The sequence below is a fragment of the Micromys minutus genome (assembly GCF_963924665.1).
Source record: "Micromys minutus genome assembly, chromosome: 1".
Lineage (NCBI taxonomy): Eukaryota > Metazoa > Chordata > Mammalia > Rodentia > Muridae > Micromys > Micromys minutus.
The window spans coordinates 68,243,619-68,267,746 of NC_137969.1; the positions used below are offsets into that span (position 1 = coordinate 68,243,619).

Below are 24,128 nucleotides of genomic sequence, written 5' to 3' on the forward strand. Positions count from 1 at the left end.
CTCCCTCCAACTTCTGTTACTTCCTTTCCCCACCCCACCCCTAACCCCACCCCTGTGCATGCTATGAGGCACCCTACCCCACCACTAACTTACATCTTCAGCACACATTTATTTTTCTTTATTCCTTTTTCTTTTTATAGCCTGTGGACAGAAGTCCAGAAGCATTTGAGAACAGTTTCCCCATCACTTAAAAAGAAAAGAGATCAAAATAACAAAAGGTTTTGAACCTTGACACTAAGCCTGTGCAAAGATTTTTCCTATTTAGGTGTCACTCTGGGTTGTTTAAATCTTTTGGAGAACTAAGCTTTACAAAGTGAAAGCAAGTAGCATCAAAGTTTAAGAAAGCAATTTAGGAGAAAAAATGTTAGGCTGTCTTATTTCCTGAATCTCTCCTAACTTGTCTGCTAGGATTTGCGTGATGGGCTCCTTGACTATATATAATGTGGGCATGCAGGGAGAGTGACTGTGAGAGTTAAGACATCACTGTGGCTTAGTTGAAATGTGTGGCACTCTATATTGCCTAAGGTGTTGGAAGCTGTAAAGAGTTACTACGTAAGGAATGTTGTTTGGAGAATGGTCTATACAGACTTGATGGTCTCCTGGTTTGGGGGGAATAAGATGTTAGATGTCTGCTCAGACACCAAGAAGCCAAAGCTCCAGTTCCAGAGGATTGGCAATAGGAAGAAGGCTTTGTGGGTCATTTCTCTAAAACTGGTACCTGAAGGGAATGGGCGAATGGTCAGCCATAGTCATTAACACTACCAGTCAGCAACACAGAACTGGAGGAGATAGGGGATTTCAGCAGGTTAGTAAATCAGCCTAGCATGAACAAAGCCCTAATTTCTGTCTCTACCACAGCATAAAACCAGCCAGCTATGGTGGCATGTCCCTGTAGTTCCAGCGAGCTGGAGACAAAAGTACCAGGGGTTTAAGAGAGAGTTTGAGGGCAGACTCTGTTACACGAGATCCCTGAAAAGAAGATGGTTGGTAAGATTTTTACTTTATTTGTAATTGCCTCCAAAGTGAATTCTTCCTTCCGAAATTTACCTGCTAGCATCATGCCTAAGTATGAATTGTTTGGGTACAAATTTCAGAAACAAGCATTTTTACTGTGGCAGGAGAAGCCTCCAATTTAACATATGACTTTGTAAGAACAAACATTCAAATCATTTCTCTCTAATTATAGACCTCAGCTGGGCTGAACGCCGGCTGATTGCCATGGGCTCATGCAATTAGAGGGGTAGCTAGCCTTTCTCACAGTGCATCAAAGACTACCTGTCTCAAAGTAAAACAAACCGGTAAATTACAATAAACAACATTCTAAACATAACTCTTACTAGTGTCACAATTGATTTATTGAATTGAAAATGTCTGATTAAAATATAGTTATGGTATAGCACATACATCATGGAGCTTGGGCCCAGTTTTCTGCAGACAGATTTTGTTGTCTAAAATGATTTTAGTGCTTTAAAGTCTCTTTAAATAAAAAACTCTTGCATGATCTCTCTAAGCTCCAGAACTCACCCTTTTCCTCATTCTGTGCTCCATATTATTGCTAAACTCATTGTTAGACTGTATAATATAGAAAAATGAGAGCTCCTTCATGTGGACTTGAAAGCTTCGGTGCTTGGTAAAGTGTAAGGTGGGTTGAATGGATAATGGAAAAGAAAGCCCATGGAGTTATACGGATGGGAACTCTGGCTGAATACTGATCTTAAATCAAAACAAAGCAGAGATGAGAAGTTAAGTTGCTTATGATGGGAGTGGTGCTACCTTCTTCTTTCAGGATCTAACCCACAATCTAATATCCAGGGACCAAAATGTATCTATATGCTTAATCATTTGGGGCTCTCTCATCTCTACAAGGTCTTGTCAATGTGGCCGGGTGACACTCACAAATGTTAAAGATTTCCTGTGGTCTCATACATTACACACATTCTCTATGAGACACTTAGGGGCATGCTTGTTAGAGTTTGGTAATATATCTCTGATCTTCTAAAAGTTGCACTCAAATGTTGTTTTTAATTTTTTTTCATGTTTTGTGTTGTTCAGTGGTAGCACATCTAAATCTTTTAAAAAGGGAAGGTTTCTTATTAATAAATATATATTTATAGTAAGTAGATGGAAAAGACCACTTTCATTGACTTATAAAGTCAATGGGTTAGGGGGTCATACAAAAGAAGTATTGTATCATATCAGACAGCACTCATATAGAAATATGGTGTGCAGTAAATAACATTTTGAACAAAAGTCTATTCTCACAGGCATCTATGGGCTATCTTCTTATAATGAGGCCATCCCTTCTGATTATGCTAAACATCTCATCGGAGACATAATGTGGACAGCAGTTGTATGCACTGACATAGAGAAACAGCTGAGAAGCTTCTCATATGTAGGTACCACAACATATCTGCAAATCCATCATCTGGTCCCATCTCTGCATTGATGCTGTCAGAGAGGGATAATCACTTCCATTTCACACGTGAGGAAAACATGACTCTTGATGGGCAAATGTCCTTCCAGACAATCATGGAGCTAATAATTGGCAGGTAACTAACACCCCTATGATTTTCAAACCAAATCTCCTAGAAAGAGGACAGATCTACTTAAGATGAGTTGGGGGGCACTAAATCAGGAAATACATCTATCAAATCTCATGAGTTATCCAGACAAGGCTAGAAAAGCAGAGTTCTCCCACATTATCACTAGATATCAGAAATGAAATGGCAAGAAGCATTCATAAGTGTCTTAAACATTAAAGAATCATTTATTTATAAATACCAAGGTAGAGTAATGGAAATTTTCCCAGGGCATAGGACTTCAGTGGTATAACTAAAATCAGGTAATTCATAGAACCAATGCATTTTCTTCTAGAAACATCTCCTTAAACCTCACGAAGTAGCTGAAACCTACTAGGACCCAGGAACTAGAGGATTTATAAGGCATCTCTCTAAGGTTATAAATACGGCAACATTTGCCAGGGACATATGACTCTCCAGTCAGCTGAGCTGTTTATGAGTTGGGCCAGAAGCTTCAAGGATGTGGCTTTTGATGTCATTCCCATGTAACGTGGGCTGTGTGGTGACACAGGTGTCTTTATGTTATATATTAGCTATGCTCCAGCATAGAGCACCTCAGACTACAAGTAAGCTTCATAACTCACTGGTTAGCTAAACAAGTCTTGAATAAAACTTTTTTTTTGTTTTGTGTTTTGTTTTCTTAATTTTTGGTCTGTCATGGGCATCATAGCTGGTATAAACAGACATTATTTTCACATTTCACCAGGAAAATCCACCTAACACATGCTAAATCACTTTGGCAATTATAAGGACAACTTTAACAAGTTTGATAAACTGACGTACTAGTTCATTCTTTTTTCGTTTTGTCTTTTCTTCTCTTTAATTTCTTCCTTTCTTTCTTTCTCTCTCTCTCTCTTTCTCTCTCTCTCTCTCTCTCTCTCTCTCTCTCTCTCTCTCTCTCTCTCTCTCTCTCTCTGTCTCTCTCTCTCTTCTTTTTTTTCTCTCTTCTGGAGAACCCATTTTTCATTTATTCCCCAAAACCTGCTATGAAGGGAACTGCCAATCATGTGAATCCCTGGCTGGAACAGCCCCTGGCTGGGACAGCCCCTGGAAGGCCATAGAGTCTAAGCTGGTCAGAGCTCATTTGGAATTTACCTTGGAATTCTAGAGGGCGCTGGGGAGTCCTTTCTGTGCCTGGGTTGTGAAAATGTTAGCCATGTCTATTCATGAAGGTCAAAGAACATAAAAAAGCTTGGCTTGAAAATGAAATGAACCCAGGGAAGAAAGTGGGAGGAGAGAAAGGGGGAAGCAAAGGGGAGAAGGGGACAGAAATAGAAGTGGAAGGAGACAATGAAAAGAGGATGATGAGAAGGGAGAGAATAACAGAAGAGAGGATGAGAGAAGAGAGAAACGAATTAAAAAGAAACAAAGGGGCTACTCTTCCAGGGGAGCAAAATTTGAGTCCCAGCACCCATGTAACAACTAGCTTGGTTTATAAGTTTGGTTGCAGAGGATCCAATGCCCTCTTCTAGTTTCTGTCGTCAATGCTTCTACATGGTCCATTCACATAAACTAAGAAAAGATGCCCACTCATGTAAAGTGATAGAACATTTTTTTTAAAGAGAAGTCTAGAGATGCATGCCAAAGCCATTGACTGCCAGCAGAGTTCTACACCTGGGCATGCACAGGTGAGGACCTCTCCCACCCTCCTGATCTGACTGTCTAAATAAGGTGCTTCATTTTACTCCTGGTATTTGAGAAGAGTTTTTATGACTACAATGGCCAACTTAAAATTATGCAAGAAAATAAGTCTACTACTCTAGGGAGTTTTCTCCCCCTTGTCCATGTCAATGACAGTGGTATAGCAAGTCAAATCAGTAACCATTTACAGGTGAGCCAAAGGAAAAGGATTGTGGGTAAGTCACGGGAGAATGCTCTCCTAGAAATATGGACCATAACCTTCTCACTGGGAAATAAATACTAAACTACAATACATGCAAGAGAATTTAAAGCATTAACAAGAAATATGGAGTGCATGTAAATATTATGTAATGTGTTATGTTACATAATAGAGAGTTGACTTTTAAATTAAATATGATGGTAATAGATCAGAAGATCAGAGGAAAGAAGAAATTAACAAGGGAAGAGCATCCCATTTTAACCATCTAAATTCCTCCTGAGCTTCCAGTCATGTGATGTGACTGGGTCACAGGTTTCATACTTGGAACTCATCATGTCCTTATTGTCAATAAGACCCAGGGCATAGCATTTCTGAAACATGTTTCTATTACTACACATACCACAATGTCAAGGTGATGTCAGCAAAACAGAGAACTTGGATCCTCAGCTACTTGGCACACAGCTCTCAGAAAGCACTCTGTGTTGGTGATAATGCTTTGCTGTTTTGAAACTGTTCATTTTCAAACAGAGACCTCACTTTTTTTTTTTTTTTTTTTTTGTTTTTTTTTTTTTGTTTTCCTTAAGCAGTGCATCCAGCTCTGAGCAAAGGGATATCCCTGTACAAACACTTCAGATCAATGGCTCCACTTTGCAAAACAGCCTGGCCATCATTTGCCAAGAGACATAACAGATGCTCGTTCTTCCTGGCCTGCCACATGTTCTGCTTTAGCCCTTCATCGTAAGCAAATGTAGTAAAATTAGAAGTGGATGGCCAGAAGTAGACAGATTCAATAAATTCACAATAAAGCCACAAAGAAATACAGTCACCAACGGTGCATCCAAAAGCCCCTAGTGTATTTCTAGGATGTGACACCATCCAAAGCATCAGGACAATGTCTGGTTGCTTGAAGGAGTTCAAAAGTGAAGGTGATCTTGTTGAGTACGTAAGACTCAATGACTCCATATGGTAAGAGTGATGATGTTAATGTCACCTAGAAACAGAAGTCCTTTTAAGGAATGCCTAAAAAGTGTTTCTGAATCAGTGGGCCTCAACATGTCCTGCTTGAGGGCATCTTCTTACCAGCTTCTACACTCTGTGTGGTGATGCAGGAAATCATGATGAATGACTCCATCTTGTCCCCAGCATCAGGGACATGCGTGCTCACATGATGTGTATGACTCCCATACTTATTCTTGTCTTGTTGATCCCCAAAGCAGACCTAGTATATCTTTATTTATGCCACTCATCCAGGAGAGCCTACAAATGCTCTATTTGAGACAGTATACTTTCTGCTTTGTTCCATGGGGTGAGTGGGTTTCAGATTCTTTTCAGGGTAAAAAAAGAAATTAAATTTAGAGATCCAAGAATCGAAGGATGTTAATATGCTAGGGATACAAAATGTTTGTTTCTTCTTGATAAACCTCTAAACAACCACTTTGATGGGGAGCAAATAAAATATCATTTAGTATATGCACAAAGGTATATGCAAATAAGAGTATGGCAGAGGAGTGATTAAAATATAACTATCAATTGTGTGTGATGTGGTGTTTATGTGTGTGTGTGTGTGTGTGTGTGTGTGTGTGTGTGTGTGTAGAGGTCCAAGTGCCCCTGTGTGAGCATGCATGGGGGGGTAGAGATTGACTTTGGGTGACTTTCACAATTGTTTTCCATTTTTGTTTGAGAGAGTCTCTCCGTGAACCTGGAGCTTACCAATTTGGCTAAATTCGGGAGTCCAGGGAGCCACAATGAGAGATGTACAGCTGTAAATGTGGTCATGTCAGTATCACCTACATGCACAATAAATGCTTGCAACTATCCCTGTTAACTTAAGGAAATGGGACATACATGGACATCATGGTGTTTGTGCAAGCAGAAAAACCTGAAGATAATAAGCAGTAGGCTATGGAATATCATAGCAGAGATGAACCACATCCCTGGGGATGTACAGTCTCTAAAGAACTAAAGTAGAGCCATTGTTAGTGCAAGGATGGGAGGAAGTGCACTAATTGGGTGTGTGTTAAGATTTGCTTTCTGTGTGGATTATGTTTCTCTTTCATTTCCCCACTAGACTCTGCTATTTGCGGAGGCTGCCCAGGGAGGGCCAGCTTTCTTCATGAGTTAATATTTAATATGCCTTTGTGGAATTTTGTAACCCCTGAGATGCTATTTCACATACTCAGAAGGGAAACCTTTCTCTTCATTCTTGAACAGATTTTATTTTTAGGAAATGTGGTATAATTCTGCAAGAGTCTTGAGGGATCTATTCAAAAACACACTATTGTCTAAGGTTTGGGGAAATATCTGGGTAAAGTTTGGAGAATGGTTGGTTAAATTGACAATAAACCATGAATTGAGCAAAAAAGCAAAAAACAATTCCTTTGACCTTTCTGGCTTTTGCTAACCATCTTTAGAAGGAAGAGGGTTTATCTGTATAGGGTTATTCAGTCTGTTGTATGGGTTTTCTTCTTGTGATTTCTTCACAATAGAATTTATTGTGGTTGATATCGGTGCATACCCTACCTTCAGCTCAGCTCTATAATACCACAGCCCAGAGCACACTGTTCTCAGTCAAGCTCCAAATTCTGCCAAGTATCAGCACCTCTTCAACTTGTATCCCAGGGTGAGGGCCATCTAAGTTCTCATTCATGTTATAAAAATTGGCAACTCCCATAGGCGTCACACTTAATAAAACACCAGTTTTAAATGCCATTGTGAAAATGAAAATACCTACCTCTCTTGCAGAATCAGTTTGTTCTCTTTTTTCCAAGCGTCTTTAAAGTCAGAGCTGAATTCATGCCAGACACTGAAGAAAACATTTGGGGACACCTCCTTCTCTCCAAGTTTTGGTTTCATGAAGTAGTAGGCTGTGGTCTCCAAAAAGCTGTCAAAGCATACACACACATAAACATAAAAGCTATGATTACTTTCCAATATGGGCTATTCCTTCTCCATCCAAATGCTGATTTCGTTCATGCACAATTGTTATTACCAAGATGGTCCTAGCTCTACATGCACCAACAGCAATTACTAGTACGGGGTAATTGCAATATGGTAATTCAATATGGTATCTCTAATTCTTTGGGCAATTAGAGTTTTATTCAAAGATAAGAGTGATGGACAAAAATTGTTTCAATACTGAAAATTACCACCAGGCAAAATTCCACTTCTGATGCATCAGAGAGAATGTGACATATTTCAGGGATGAATGATGGTCTACATGGGGATGTATTCGGAAGTAGTGACCTTGCTTGTTCTATCATCTGTCTATCTGTCTGTCCGTCCATCCATCCATCCATCCATCCATCCATCCATCCATCTATCTATCTATCTATCTATCTATCTATCTATCTATCTATCTATCTATCTATCATATATCATATGCCTATCTGTCTGTCTATCTATCCATCCATTTGTCTATCTCTCCATCATCTAACTATCCTTTTGTTTCAGTTTTTATATGAAAATTGTTTTATTTACTTTACACCCTAATTCCATCTTTCCCTGCCTCCCTCTCATGTCCCCTCCCCCAAACCTCCTTTGCTTTTTCCACACAGAGGGGGAGAGTATTCATGAGTATCAACCAGCCTTGGCGTACCATGTTGCAGTTGGACTAGGTGCATCTCCTCTTGCAAGGCAGAACAGTTAGGGAAAAGGTATTCAAAGGAGGACACAGAGTCAGAGAGAGCCCCTGTTTATGCTGTTAAAGGGTCTCACATGAAGTTTGAGCTGCACAGCTCTTACATATGTGTCTGGGACATAGATCCATCGTAAACACCAAATAAATAACATATCATCTGCTTTTCACTACCTTAATATGTATGTCGTGCCTATCTCATTCTGCGTTTATATTATTCCCATTTTTGTGTTGGAGGTTAGAGGGATGGGGGAGAATATGACCTAGGAAACACAGAGAAAGCCTGCCATCTAGATAACATGGCAGCAGCTAGCACCCAGTGGATATGGTAACAGTAGGGGGCTTATTGTATCATGACAACATAGAAGCTCAAGGCTCATTCCACAGTGAGCACAGAACTCATAAATAATAGCTTAAGAAGTCTCTCCACGCCACGCAACAGTTTCCTGAACAGGAGGCTGGCCCACAGTTTTTAATGACACTCACACCGAAGGAACCTCGGCTGCCCATCACAGGAAGTCAGAGGTAAAATACAAGGAGCAGTGGGCATGTCAACCTTATCCTTCTGTTTTCATCTTTGCCAATGACCAGTACTATTTCTGTTATATAGACATCGAATTTGATTTCCCATAATACAAAAACTTCTGTGGTAGCATGATTTTCCAAATAATAAAAAAAAGAACAAATGAATACAACTTTATATATTACACATAAACAGTTTCATATATATGTATATACATACATATGTATGTATCATATATATACCATGCATATATGTGTATATGTATATGTATAGTATACAGTGTATCTTGTATACATACATATATATAAGTTGTCATATGAGTATATATTCAAGTTATCATGTGGTATATTTAGAACTTTTGCTCCAAAATAAAGTGAACATTTAGAAGATGAGGTCTTTATATTAAGTTTGCTCTGGGTTTTCAACTGTGGCAGAATAGGAAACACCAAAATAAAACTCAGATCCATATAATGGCAATATTATCATCAATAAAGTCTATCGGAGCCTAGATTATTGTTTCTTGAAAACATTCCCCAATACTCAGTCATCATAACTTTAAATGGAATTAGCATTGGCATTTTTTGGCAGTCTCTTTAGAGACTAGATGTTGCTGGTTTAACGTAACATATCATCTTCTTTATCATCTTCGTAGCTGAGAGATTGGGAAAGTTGCTGAGTCAGCAAAGTGCTTGCAGTCCTAGTGGGACATGTAGACCAGCTGTGGCTTCTCTGTAATAGCTTAGAAAGAAAATAATCACATGATAGAGAACCTCATAGCATGAGAAAAGCCCTAGGTTTCACCACCAGCACAAACAACAAAACATAAATAAGACAAACAAAAGTTCATAGCCACCTCGGAATATGAGTTGGTGAATGTGTGGTGAATATGGTCTGCCCTTAAATTCACAACTTGGCCATTTCTGTGGAATAATGTGTTTGGGAATAGCAGATTTTGGTTTCCAGGAAAAGGAGGTGGCAATACTGATTTGATTGTATGTGTGGTTCTCAGGAACTACATTCCTCCCTTAGTAGCCTATTTGGGAGATAAATCATCATAGTACACAAATCCTGTGAGGTGATGATATGTGTGTGTTTATGCATGTGTGTCTGTGCATGTATGTGTGTGTGTGTGTGTATGTGAGAAAAAGAGACATACAGAGAGACTGATAGAGAGAGAGAGAGAGAGAGAGAGAGAGAGAGAGAGAGAGAGAGAGAGGAGAGAGAGGAGAGAGTGAGAGAGAGTGAGAGAGAGTGAGAGAGAGAGACAGGGGGAGAGAGTAAGATAGAGAGAGAGAATGTGTGTGTGTGTGTGTGTGTGTGTGTGTGTGTGTGTGTGTGTGTGTGTGTGTTCATGTAATCCCAGCCAACATGATGGCATGGGAATGTATCTACAGATTCATATTCAGGAAGTACAAACGGAGTGAGATAGATCGAGTTCATTTTAAATACAATGAGATGTACACAGACCTACTTGTAGGAAGAGCTACTCACCTCTCGGTCACCACTGGGAGAATTAGTAATATCTTAGGCTCATGTCTCAAATTCTTTGACCACTCATCCTTTCGTTATAGATGAGCCCAGTCTGTGAGGCTGTACTATCTGTGAGGCACCCACCCACTCAGCTATCTTGCAGGATTTTGTAAGGTTTATTGCAAAGGAACTTTGTATAGTGGTAAGAACAGATGACTTAGGGTAAGATGATGTAGGAATCTGGAATCCAACTCTAACTACACAAGGAAACCACTTAATGCCATTCTTCCATCTTTCATCAGCAACAGAGAGATTATAAACAACTGTGTCACATCATGAGGAAAAAAATCTTCCACTTTGGAAGCTCCAAAGTGTCTGTAGAGTATTTTCACATTAATTCATTTCATATTTTACTTGACTTTATATTACATAGTAAACATTTATATATAGTTTATAATTTTTTTCTAAGTGAAAACTAGATCCATTATGACTTATTTTGCTTTAAATGTCTCTGTGTGTCTATGTGTATGTATGTATTTGGATGCTTTATATACATATGTTCATGTGTAAGTGTTAGTGTATGAACTGAGCCTAAGATGAACTATCTAAGAAGCCCTGGGGGCCTGCCTATTTCTATAGTCCCACTGTTTCCAAGATACCAGATGGACATGGTCATACCTATCTTTTACATAAATGATGGGGATCTGAAATACTGACATTTTCTATTATAAGATATGAAATATGATTGTTTGATTATGGAGAACAAGACATTTAACGTTTTATTATTTGTCACTTCTCAACATGGAAGCACTAAATTCATGTGCCTTTAAGTGAAACATATATGAAAATGTTTGAATTTCAAAATTACTGCTTTCGAGTTTTGGACCTGAGTGTCATCAAAAATCATTCAATGAGTTTTAATTTGGGATTAGAACATAATTTACACACACACACACACACACAGACACACCATCCAAACACAAAATTGAAAATCATAATATTGATGATGATTGAAAGACAAGGTTTAAGAAAATGCCCAAACAAAGCACTGTAAAAAAATGCTCTCAAAAAATGCCACTGACTTCATTTTCTGGATGCCATGCACTGCAGATCATAGAGCCTCCCTTATCTGCATAATCAGTGAGACTACATTGGAGAAATTTAATTTCCTCTAAGAACATTTTTTACCTGTAGGTAGCTTCTGAGTGAGGGATGAGTCTGGTCTCCATTTCCCCTGTCAGTGATAAAATGGCATCTGGCTTAAACTTCGGCAGGCTTGTGTGTATTGTGTCATTGTCTATGTGAGTTCATATGTGTGTCATTCCTGTTGTGCACGCTTTCACCATCTGTGAGAGTTCATATGTGTATGTGTATCAGTTTCTTGTGTTTTGATGATACTGTTTCCTTGCTGTTCTCCATCTCCCTTGACTTTGTTTGTTAGTTTTAGAGACAGGGTTTGTTTGTGTGTATGTGTGTGTGTGTGTGTGTGTGTGTGTGTGTGTGTGTGTGTGTAGCCATAGAACTTACATGGTGTGGTGCACTAGGTTGGACTTGAACTTAGAGATCTGCCTGCCTCTGTCTCCTGAGTGCTAGGATTAAAGGTGTGTGCCACCACCACCTCTGTCTGCTATAATATTTCTGCTCCCTGTTCTTCTGTATAGTTCCCTGAGCACTGATGAGATGATTTTATGACTGGATGTTCCATGGTCCTTCCCTCTCAGCAAGCTGTCCAGTTTTGAGTTCCTGAATTAGTTCCCATCTTCTGCAGGAGAAAGCATCTCTGATAATAATTGAATGAGAAACTGATCAAATTTGTAATTGGTGTGAGAAAAATCTAGCCCGATGAAGGTGGGACTGGTGGTCATGGGTGCTATAAGAAAGCAGGTGGAGCAAGCCATGAGGTGCAAACCAGTGTGCAGCGCTCCTCCAGGCCTCCGCATCAGGTCCTGCCTGCCTCCAGGTTCCTGAACTGGCTACCTTTGATGATGAACTGTAAGAAAGGGTAAGCAACATAAACATTTTCCTCCTCAAACTGCTTTTGGTCAGGGTGTTTCATCACAGCAATAGTAATCCTAAACAAAAAGAGACTAAAGGATTTTAAAGAATTTCTGTATGATTATCGTCAGTAAATGTTTGACATTTCTAGGTCAAAGTGGTCTTGAGCAGAAATAGTTTGAGAAGCCCTGATACAGACTGGTGAAACTAGAAAGTTAGTTTGGCACGTTTTTCCACTGAAAGTTCAGTAAAACTGTTTGCATACAAAAGTAAACAAGAAAAGATGGCTGTAATGAAAAGAGCTATTCAAATACGACACACAGTGGAATGAGCCTTATTCACTTAGTACCAGTCAGTCAGCTTCCGGACAAACAGTACACAGACAGCATATTATTATGATCAAAACTTCAAGTCATCAGTGATATGTAACACACACATATTACACACACACACACACACACACACACACACATATACACCTAGTAAAAAGTTGAGTATATGTGAAATATCAAACTAAAATATATGCCATACTTCTAAACATCCCAAATTAAAACTTGGCAGGACTAAAAGAAGAGACAACCAAATAAATTAATTAGATATTTGAACAAATTTTGATCCAGAATTGATAGAATCACACACACACACACACACACACACACACACACACACACACACACACACACACACACAGAATGTTTAAATATAATCATCAATAAGTAGGCTTAATTGGTAGCTGAAATTGCAGTCAATGATAGGATTTACATACAAGCCAACATAGATCAAATGCTGCATCTCAGTCTCAGTACACCTCAAAGGAATGAAATCCTCAAGAGTAGTATCCAAACACAATGGTACTAGTTATGAAATACCGAAAGCAGCATATATAGAAAACATATTACCTCAAAATTAACAAAAACCATTATAAGTAATAGTCCATGTCAAAACAGAAAATTCAAGTCAACTGGGGAGTAGTTTAAGAGTAAATAAGATGATATTAAAATGGATGAGATGCAGGTGACACAGTAAACAAAATTCACTGCTTTAAAACATTAGAATACAGAAGGTAGAAATAGAGCCTCCCAACTCCAGAAGCTAAAGAAGAACCAATAAAGCTCAGTGGCATTTAAAAAACACTGCCTAAAAGGACCACAAAACAAATAATAACTAAATTTTACAGAAACAAAGTCAGGATTTACTTTACTGAACAAATAATAAAATTAATTAATCTTTACCAATATTGGTTTTTAAATCAGATAAAATACAAATTTCTAACACTAGTGATCAAAACTCAACTACTATTGTCAATTAACATAAAAGTAAAATGATAAAATAGTATAAGTGAACTTATAACTATAGACTAGGTACTAAAGAGAAAATAAAAATTCTCAAAAAAATTAACAACCAAAAATTTTTAAAAATTAATAACAAACAAAGTAGAAATTATAAAAAGTCTACATCTAAGAAATTGAAATTGGTTTTAGTGTATTATTTTTTAACAAAGAGGTGACATTTTTATAAACTGCTATTTAAAATCATTACCATCTTCCAAGTATTTCTGGTAAAGCTACTTCACAGAGAGTTAGTAGATATTTGGTAAACAAAATCAATTTTATATAATCACTTTACAAAATCAGAGAGGGAAGGTACATGTCACAGTACATTTGAGAGACCAGAATTACCCTGATTTTAATATTAAAAAATTATAAAACAGGCATCATAAAACAGAAAATATACTTATACATCTACCATTTGTGACTATTATTAGAGAAATCATTCTTGCTAAGACACTACCCAATATGATATAGTACTTTCAAAAAAAAAGATAATTTTAAAACTTGCCACAGCAAATCAGAGCTTTTCCCAATGGAAAAAAAATTGTTCACATTTGAAAAGCAACCAGTGTGGTTTTCTACATTAACAGAATAAACTAAAACTATATCATAATTTCAAAAAGTAATTTGGAATCTCAAAGATTCTTGGAGCCTATAGAGAACTCACCATAATTATATATAAAGAAACAACAACGACAAAAAAAGAAACTTATACAGCTTATTTGAACAAATGGTGTGATTGTTTGTATATGCTCTGCCCAGGAAGTGGTACTATAGGTGTGGGCTATAAGACCCTCATTCTAGCAACCTAGAAATCAACATTCTGCTAGCAGCCTTCAGATAAAGATGTAGAACTTTCAGCTTCTTTTGCATCATACCTACCTGGATGCTGCCATGTTCCTACCTTGATGATAATGGACTGAATCTCTGAAACCTGTAAGCCAGTCCCAATTAAATATTGTTCTTTATTAGACTTGCTTTGGTCATGTTGTTTGCTGTCAGCAGTAAAACCCTAACTAAGACAAATGCTAAGCCTGTCAACATATGACCAACATCATGTTTCTTCAAGGAAATATAAATTAAGACAACAAAAGAGTGACACTTTTAAACTATAGAGCCCTTCTAATGTAATCACAAACCATGGCAGAAGTTGTTGATAACAGATGAAATACAGTATGTTGCTTTTGAAAGTATAAAATGTTAAACAACTTTGAAGATGTTCGAGGGTTTAGAAAGCCAAATGCATGTTCTTAGATGACCCCACCCCCCAACAAAGCCTCATCCCCAAGATGAATGAAAATGTCCACAGAAAGATCATTGATAATAACCCCAAACTATAAATAATAATGCCCATCAGCAGGAGAATGGATAAACTGCTATCTATGAGTATGACTGAGTATTGTTTACTAATATAAAAGGCACTAGTAATATGTTCACTTGAATGTACCTCACAGACACATGTAGAAAAAACTAAAGTAAAAATTATACATGCCATATGATTCTACTTATATTAAGGCTCAGTATGTTACAGTTACCCCAATTGTCAGAAATCAGAACATTGATCTGCTCTCTCCATGCTATGGAGCAAATAGTTTGAGGTCACTGAGCTGTTCTCCAAGGCAGGTGGCTGTTGTAGTCATGAAAACGTATTTTACTATGCATCCAAGACTAGTGTGAACCCAAAGATTCTCTTGATTTTTCTCCAGTACTGAGATTACTAGTATGGATAGTCTCATTTAAAAGAAAGTATTTAAAAACAAAAGAGAAGAAAATGTTGAGTAAAGATGGTGTTCATCCCTGTAATCCTGACATGCAGAAAAGCTAAGGTGGGAGGATTACTGTGAGTTTTAGGCTAGACTGGGTTATATAGTGAATTCTAGGGTAGTCTATTAAAATGAGACATTGTCTCAAAACCAAATGCTGAAAATGTATATTTTCATGTCCTTACAAGCAGTCTTTTTCTCTTTGTAGTATTCTTTGTCTTGATCAAAGAAATATGGAAAAAAATGGGGATATGCATATTAATATTAAAAAGAAGATATTGGAAAGAAAAAAACAAGACCATGAAATAAAGAAAGCAAGAAAGACCGAGGCTTGTTCATGGGCTAATCTACGAAGGACAAAAGCAAGCTGGAAGAAACCCATGGCTTTGCAGACCAATGAGAACCGGCCAGGAACATACACCCATCAACCAGATGAAAACATTTGCTTGGGACATGCTGAAGCATATAAAACAACAGGGCTGTAAAAATGAATTTGAAATAGGAATAACTTGGTGAAGAGGAAGCAATAGAACTTAGTGAAGAACATGAAATGAAAACTGACCACTCAACACACAGACTGAACTAGAAGTAACACAAGGCTTAGTAAACATGACATGCAATGCCTGTGGGAAATGAAATACAATGACTATTTAAAAATCAGAGAAATTAAGGAGAAAATAGAAAAAGTTAAAAGTACAGAAGACAAAAATACTCTTGCATATGAATGATATTCCTTTAAAAACTAGATCCGTAACAAACAGTGGTAACCAGAAGTGGGAGAGGGAGGAACATGAACAGGTGGGGCAAGGAGGACTAAATTAAAGTTAGATATGAGTAAAATGTACAGGTGCTCTAGAAGCATTTGAGCTAATATGTATATTTAAAAACAGCTAAGTGACATTCTCATCATTAAATGTCAGTGGAGATGTACATGCCAATCATTTTCTAATATGACCATCGTGTGGGGTCTATAAATATAGAGAAACATCTGTATATTGTACCTGGTAAATATGAAGTTGTGTGTCACTTAAAACAAAATGTAAAAAGGTGAAAAGTTGCAAAGAAAGCAACTGAAGGAATAAAGACAACAGATATGGAAAAGGAGACTCAGTAAAACACTCAGGAAGATGGCTAGGTGCATAGAGGCATGTGCACACAGAAAATTCACAGCCTTAGTTCAATCCTCAGAAACCATATAAAAGAGAAAGGAGAAAACTGATTCTGCAAGGTTGTGCTCTGACCTGCCCCCATCCTGCATGCGCATGTGCACGCACACAAACAAAAGGGTAACACAGATAAAAACATGTCTTAAAAGGACATGGTCAGTGAAACACATCGTTTAAGGTAGCAAACACAGGAAGTATGAGACCAAGCATTTAATACCCACACAAGTACAAAGAGCACAGAAAAACTCTTTCAAGTGTGGAAGACTTTAAGGGATATAGGATCATGAGAAATTTGCAGAAAATGGGTTCCACACCAACAAAATGGCAGACAAGATACTATCTTCTGGCAAGGATGGTAAGAACTCAGGCCTTGGACTGCAAGTGCTGGTAGAGTTACCCATGAACATGAACAGTTTTGTCCACATAGTGTAGTCATGAACAGTGTAGGGAATTTAATTGTGAAATCAGCATGAGAGATTAGATGATCTTCAAAGACCCTTGAAAAACTCAGATTGGTGACTGCTTGGAGGAATGGTTTAGCTGAATTCAGGGAGAAATATACAAGATGTTCTGGAGTCCTTTATCACAGAGAAGCCAAGGAAGGTCTGATTGTGAGCTCACTTTTTCTTTTGGGGTAGCCATTTCTGCTGTTATATATGGTGAGATTCTTCATTGAAATCTTATACAAGAGTAAAAGCAGTACCTACCAAGATCTGTCTCACACCAACCATGCTTAAATATGTGAGCTCATCGTGACCTGTGAGTTGATGTTGGAGACCCATCCTTGAACTAAGGAATCTTGCCTTCCCATAGAGACCATGGCACTTAGCAACACTATATTCAAGGAGGGCAAGTTTTTCTTTAAAGAAAAAAAAAGTATTCCAGTTAATGACTGAGAAAGAGAGAAAAAAAGATGAAAGTCCTGTGTTTTAAAAAATATAAAGATATAATATATGTTAACACCAGAACTCAAACCCTAGAGGTGTCACAAGAACAAATAGCATGCTTCATCCTCCTAGAAGTCACCACATCACTCACAGATGATCTCACTAAAATGTACTTCGAGCACATATTCACATATTCTCAGGCACCTTGAATAACCTGCTAATCTGTAGGGAATACAGAACAAAGTAAAGCACACTACTGATATGGAATAAGGAAAATTCATGGCAACAAGAAAATGCAGAATAAATGATCTAGTTCCTTCTACAATTAAGATCCAAAGGCAAAGTCTGAGAATCCTATTTTAAGAATTTTGAATTATTATAATCTTTCTGATGAAACTGTAGGTCATCTTGATGTCAAAGTAGGACAGGTGATGTCATGATGTATCATTAGCTTGATATAGTGGTACAACGTAATGGCACACTGAAGCAGTGTGTTGTTATATAAAGTATTTTGATGGGGCCAATGGCACAATGATTCTGAAGTCAAAATGAAAATTCAGCACTGTGATGGAAAACTGGAGTATTGTAATGAAATAATATAACACTGTGATGTCACAATGGAGCATTTCATTTCATCATGGAAAATTGTTATGTCATATGATGTCATAATATAGCACTGTGATGCTACATTTCATATTATGATGGCACTATGCATTATTATTATTATATTATTATTATTCACTTTTATGACATCACCACAGAACACTTTGATGTAACAACAATAGACTATAATGTTGCAACTGGCTACTGTTATGTCACCAAGGCTTAAGGTAAAGCCACTTATACAATGGAGATGTTACAATAGAATACTGTGATATCATAAAGCACCCTTTTGGAGTTACAATTGGGCACTGTAATGTCACAATGGAAGTATTGTGATTATAAAGTGGGAGACTGTAATGATACTGGAGATTATTGTGATGTCACAACATGACACTGTGAGGTCATAAGAAAGTACTGCATTGTCATTTAGGAAAACTTTTATGTCCCTGTGGACCACTGTGATATTACCATGGAAAATTGTAATGTCACAGTGAAGTACTATAGTGCCACAGCATCATTTTGACATCACACTGCAGGATTTGATGACACCAGGGAATACAGTGATGACACAGATAGCACTGAGTTATCACAATTCACCACTGTGAAGTCACAAGTCTTCATATCAATGACATTATAAATTTTCATCATTTTATTTAAGGGGGGAGTGAGTGAGTGGATCCGTATATATTATAGATAGAGCCAAACTAACTATGGATTGATAGTTGTTCAAATTATCTATGAGCTATAAAGAAGATAGACAGATTGTTCTGTTTACCTTTGCATTTCTTTCTATAATGAAAGTTTTAAAATTTGCAAATGCACATACAGACACAAAGCCAAAAATTCATAATGATTATAAGCATATTTTTAAATTATAGAAGAAGCTCTTTCAGTTAAAGAAAATAGGTACTTATGTAGGCAAATATTGTGAGGGGAACATGAACTTCCTTATCTCTATGAAGTCTATAACCATGTTTGTGGTTGTATACTCTCTTTTCCCTAAGTCTCTCTTGTTGCAGTAATTATTAAAAATGGAAAGGCTTATCTCTGTATTGGCCCATGGTCTCACTCTGCTGATGCCACTTCTTGTATGGAGCTGTGTACACGAACTCTGTCACTCAGTCTGTAAGGGCGCCCTTTCCTGGCATAGGATAGATACTCCACCTATCCTGGTGTGTCTGCTCCTATACTTGGTGGAATATCACCCAGGCATCTTCTTTCCTCCCCCACCCTGCACAAACATGACTCTAATGACTGATAGATTATCATACAGGTTTATATATTCAATTCTCAATCCACAAACCCTCTATACAATAAAATTACCTCCAATAGACAAAGATACAGACTGCCCTTCCATATGAGATAAAAGACCTATAGAATCTTTAACATGTTCATAGCTACCTAATGCCAGTTAAGTCCACCTGGATCCAGCTCTTTCTTCCTGAGCTCCATCTTGATCCTCCTCTCTTCCATCCCTTCTCCTCTGACCCTCTCTCTCCACCTTCCCTTCCCCTGCCCAATCACTGGCTCTTGACATTATTTTACAAATTAAAATGGGAAGAAGGTTCTGATAAAGTCACCTGAGTATGTGACTAGGCAGCCCTTCCTGGGGAAGTGCAATTAACATCAAAATACAGACAGCTGCAGTACAATCCACAACACTCTCTTTTCATAATAAACCTTGTATTAATGTTTATCAAAGTCTCTTTACAAACCCCGACTCGGCTTCACAAAGAGGACAATCTATAATGTGTTCAAATATTTAATATGTATGTGACAGTAATTCTACTTTAAACACTCAGTGGAAATCAGCTACAAGCTTTCTGGCTCTGTCTTTTTGAAGGCAGTACTATACTCTTTATAGTTTCAGTTGTTTATGTAGTCTTGGATTAATTTTAGCAAGCAAGATGTATCTGGAAGTATAACTATTCCCTAGGTGTCAGTTTACTGGAATATATGTTTTGATGATTCTCTCAAATTTTATTACTATTTGTTCATAATCTCCCTTTTTTATATCTAACCTTATTAAATTTTCTCTCCTACTTTTGGTTTACTTGAATAAGGATTTCTCATTCTTTCTCATTTTGTGAAAGTGTGAATATTTCATTTTGTTGAAACCTTGTATAACTTTCTTCAATCCTCATTTCATTAGTTAATTGTCTTGACCTTAATTAATTCTTTCCACCTATAATATTTTGGGGATTTTTTTCCTTCTTCTATGTCTCTTGGGCATATTACTGGGTTATGATTTCTTAGATTAATCTGGGATTTTATTACACAAGGATTATGGAGAGGAGATGGGGATAAATTCAAAATATAGCCATAGCTACAATATTTGCTCATAGAGTCTCCTTTGCTGAACCCCATAAATTGTTCTTTAATTCCTTTTTTGATTCTAATATTCTTCAGTATTTAATTTAAGATTTAATTCCCCCTATTTCTTTAATGACAAATAGCTCATTTAACAATATGTTGCTTATAGTAACACAAACAGCCTGTTCTTGACAATAGACATGTGTAGACCACTGGAATAGAAAAGAGGATTTGGAAGAAAATTTGCATAGTTTTAGTCACCTAGCTTTTGAGAAAATGTGCAAACCATACACTGGCAAAGGGACAGCCTCTCCAACATCATGCTGAAAAATTGTATATTCATATAAAATTGAAACTAGAATCATATCTGTCATCTTGCATAGAAATCAATTTAAAAGCAAAGTCTTAATGTAAGATCTGAACCTATTTGAAGAATATATATAAAAAATTAGAGATTTGGGCATAGTCCACAGGGTATGAAGAAATCAAGTTGGTAATGACCAGGTAGCTTCTTCTCTGCTGCCCATCTTTATAAATACTTAAAGGTAATATAAATGATCAGCAACACTGATTTGTCTGACTGTGTTTGATACATCCTCCACAAGAATAAAAAAATTACTTTTACTCATATGTGTGGTCAAGAAACTATGATTGGTAGGTCACATGGCACAGAGATAAAACTATAATCATTTTGCTAAAGAGACATATTATCGACTAGTATCCAAGTTCAGTCTTTATAGCTACAGATTACAATCGCTTTCCTGCCTCGCCAGAGAACTTGTGTGTGTGTGTATGTGTGTGTGTGTGTGTGTGTGTGTGTGTGTAGTGGACAATGGTAAATACAGAAAATAACACCTGGTTAAAGGAATTAGTGTGTCTGCAGAGTGCTCAGCCACATACGAGATGTCCATATCATATCCTGTACTCATAAGGGAAGCATCATTCAAGAAGCATCTGGAAAGAGTATTAGAAGGATTATAAGAGCCAGGGGCCATGGAGCAGTGGAGTGGGTCTGTGTTTCTGGGCATGGCAGGAAGATATACTAATACACTCACAGCAGATGTATTTGTCTGCACAGGGTCAGTCAGTCAACATATCAGCTAAGCGGCATGAGGCCCCACACCTAGCTGATGAGCCACTGACTAGATGGCTTCCATGAGTGTCCTTTTTCCTTAAGGGTGTGGCCAATCTCTCGTGGATGGCCCACTCACATTAGAACACGAGCAGCACACATCAAAGTTGGTGGGTTATAAAAACAGCAGCAACAAAAACAAAAGAAGGAATGAAGTCCAGAGGAGGAAGGGGGTTTGTGGGGGTAATCTGGGAATGGTTAGGGAAAGGAGTGGCGGAGGGATATAATCCAAATATATTACATGCATGTGTAAAATTATCAAAGGCTTAATTTTAAATCACAGGCATAAAAATCTTCTGAAAAAGTATCCAGTAACTTAGAAGACAAATAAAAATGTTGACAAATTGTGCTGCATATTAAAAGCCTTCAGCAAATCAAAGAGAACAGCAGAGTGAAGAGAGAGCCTACAGAATTAAACAAAAAAAAATTCTTTGCTAGCAAAACTTCTGATAAACGGGTTAATAGGCAGAATACATACAGAATGCTAAATAGTAAATGCCAGAAAATCCAGTACTCTAGTCAAGAAGTGAGCACATGCTATGAGTAGACAATTTCAAACATGAAGCGGGCACAGCATATGAATACACACAAAAAAGATCAACATTTTAACCATTAGGGGAATGTTGACTATAACTCTACTGAAATTCCATCTTATCTCAGATAAAATGGCTACCACTAAAACAAAGGAACAAAAGACAAAAGCAAGGAGAAATGCTAGTGAGACAGTGAGGAATGAGGACCAGGATACACTGCTGATCAGAATGTATGCTAATAAGGTCATTATGGAAAGGAAAAAGTACATTCCTCATAAAACTGCTTATGATCCAGCTATGGCAGGCCAATGAATATACCCAAAAAGTGACGAGTTAGCTTTAACTCCTTAACACCTGTTAAATCATATTTACTATGGCACTATTCACAATATCGAAGATATAGAATAAGCTTATATATTCATCAGGAGATGAAGAAAATGAGATATATAAACAAAGAAGAGTTTTATTCTTTTATAAACAATGAATTTATTGCTATTTGCTAGAAAATGGATTGAACCAAGGATCCTCATATTAAATGAAATATCCAGATTCAGAAAAGCATATTTTATTATCCTTTTTCTCCATAGCACATAGGGGTCATGTGTATATGCAGAAATGCATACACACACACAACCAGGAGACAGACTGGGGGGGTGTCAAAACGAGATTGTTGGTAGAAATAGAGTGCAATGGACAGTAAACACAGTTAACATACATGATACACACATGATGAACATTTCTTTGAAATCCTTTCACTGTATACCCTGATGTGCACTAACTGAAAGTTTTGAAAGCTTTTGAATAAAATCTATAACAACTTTGGCTCCTATACCTAAAAGAGGGTCTTACATCAAATTAATTTTACGGTCTTCTCAAGTGTTTTGAGGCAATTCTCTGCCTGGGAACTCTACAGATGAAAAGTCCTCCCTCCCCCCAATTTTGTTTTCATTACAACGCAGGTGTGCAAGTAATTACCCTAAAATAGCATTTTCTTATGATTTCTATGGAGAACAACATTTTTTGAAAGTGAAACATTTTCAGTATTATGTTGTCAGTTGTGATGACAGACAGTTATTTCTCATCCATAAGCATGATTCACTCCCAACCAAGTAATAGAAAACTGAATGGAAGCCTAGTAATTCTGGAGGTCTCTAGTCTGTTATGGTTCTCAAATACTGGCACTGCTTTCACTTAACTCAGGTCAATGCAAGTCATAACTATGCCCAGACTTTGTGCATGGCAGGGTAAAGATTAATATCTCTATTCTGAGACTTTCTTTAGAAAATCTTGCTAATCACATGGTTAAGCAAGACATGGTTTCCAGGCTCTTACATATATGTTGGTTGCTTAGACATGGACCCCTCTCTCTAAGTATTTCATTATAAAACAACAACAACAACAACAAAATTCTTAAGAAAGAAAAATTTTGTCTGACCATTCACAGAAATTGATAAGCAACTAAAGCAACCAAGGGCTGAGCTTTGATTCTGCTATAGTATAAAAAGTACCCCCAAAACAATCAACAGTCATTTACCTAAAACTAGCCTCTGAATCCTGAGTGAGTTTGTCTTGACTTGACATTTTCCTAGATGACATCAGATGGCCTCATTCCAGTTGGCATAACATCAAATCTTACCTGCAGCTCCTTGTGCCCACCCACCTGGCCTCCCATTCTCCAGGCCCTGTTTTGCATCTCTGTGGTGGGTGTCCAGGGACACCTTGCAGATCTTTGTTCAGGTCTTACACCATGGGGAAATGCTAATGAGAAGCCAAAGGGAAACCTTGAACTCCTCTAAGACAGTTATAGCCCAGTGCTTCCTACAGCACTCACTGGTATTTACACAGCAAGGGCTATTTTACCCAGTAACTGGTCTCAGCAGCTTTCTGTCACCACAACAAATTCTTGAGAGGCTGAGCTTCTAAGGAAAGTAAATAGGACCCATTGTATTTGAGCCTGCAGAGGACAGCACACCAGTATCTGCTAGAACCAGCTGTTCATCACACATGGAGGTCAAGAAGCAGAGATGGCAAGGGGAAGGACAGGGTCTCATTAACTCCTCCAGAGGCTTGCCTTCAGTGACTTTAATTCCTCTCACTAGGACCGTCCTGCTAAAGACCAGGACTTCTCTATAGTACTATAGCTGGTCTTTAACACATGGGCCTGTAGGAGACATGTTGGATTCAAACAATATCAATGATCTCTCTTCATTAAGTACTCCACCTGGTACTACTGAATTTTTATCTTTTATCTGTATTTCATTTTATTCCCTGCACCTGAAGAATTAATTGATTCAATAACTACTTAAACGATCATTGTCTGCTCAACAAACAATCTATATGCTCTGGGAGGGAAAAAAAT

The 24,128-nt window shown here is 37.6% G+C and overlaps 1 protein-coding gene across 1 annotated transcript in view; it reads right to left on the reverse strand.

The window, feature by feature from the left end:
* Window positions 1–24,128, reverse strand: part of FMN2 (formin 2) — a gene marked incomplete at both ends in the record, with an annotated part of 296,886 nt that overhangs the window by 22,233 nt on the left and 250,525 nt on the right. The window contains one exon of the mRNA XM_080929057.1: window positions 7,151–7,300. Within this exon, the coding sequence (XP_080785183.1) occupies window positions 7,151–7,300 (150 nt within the window). The remainder of the gene's footprint in view (window positions 1–7,150; window positions 7,301–24,128) is intronic.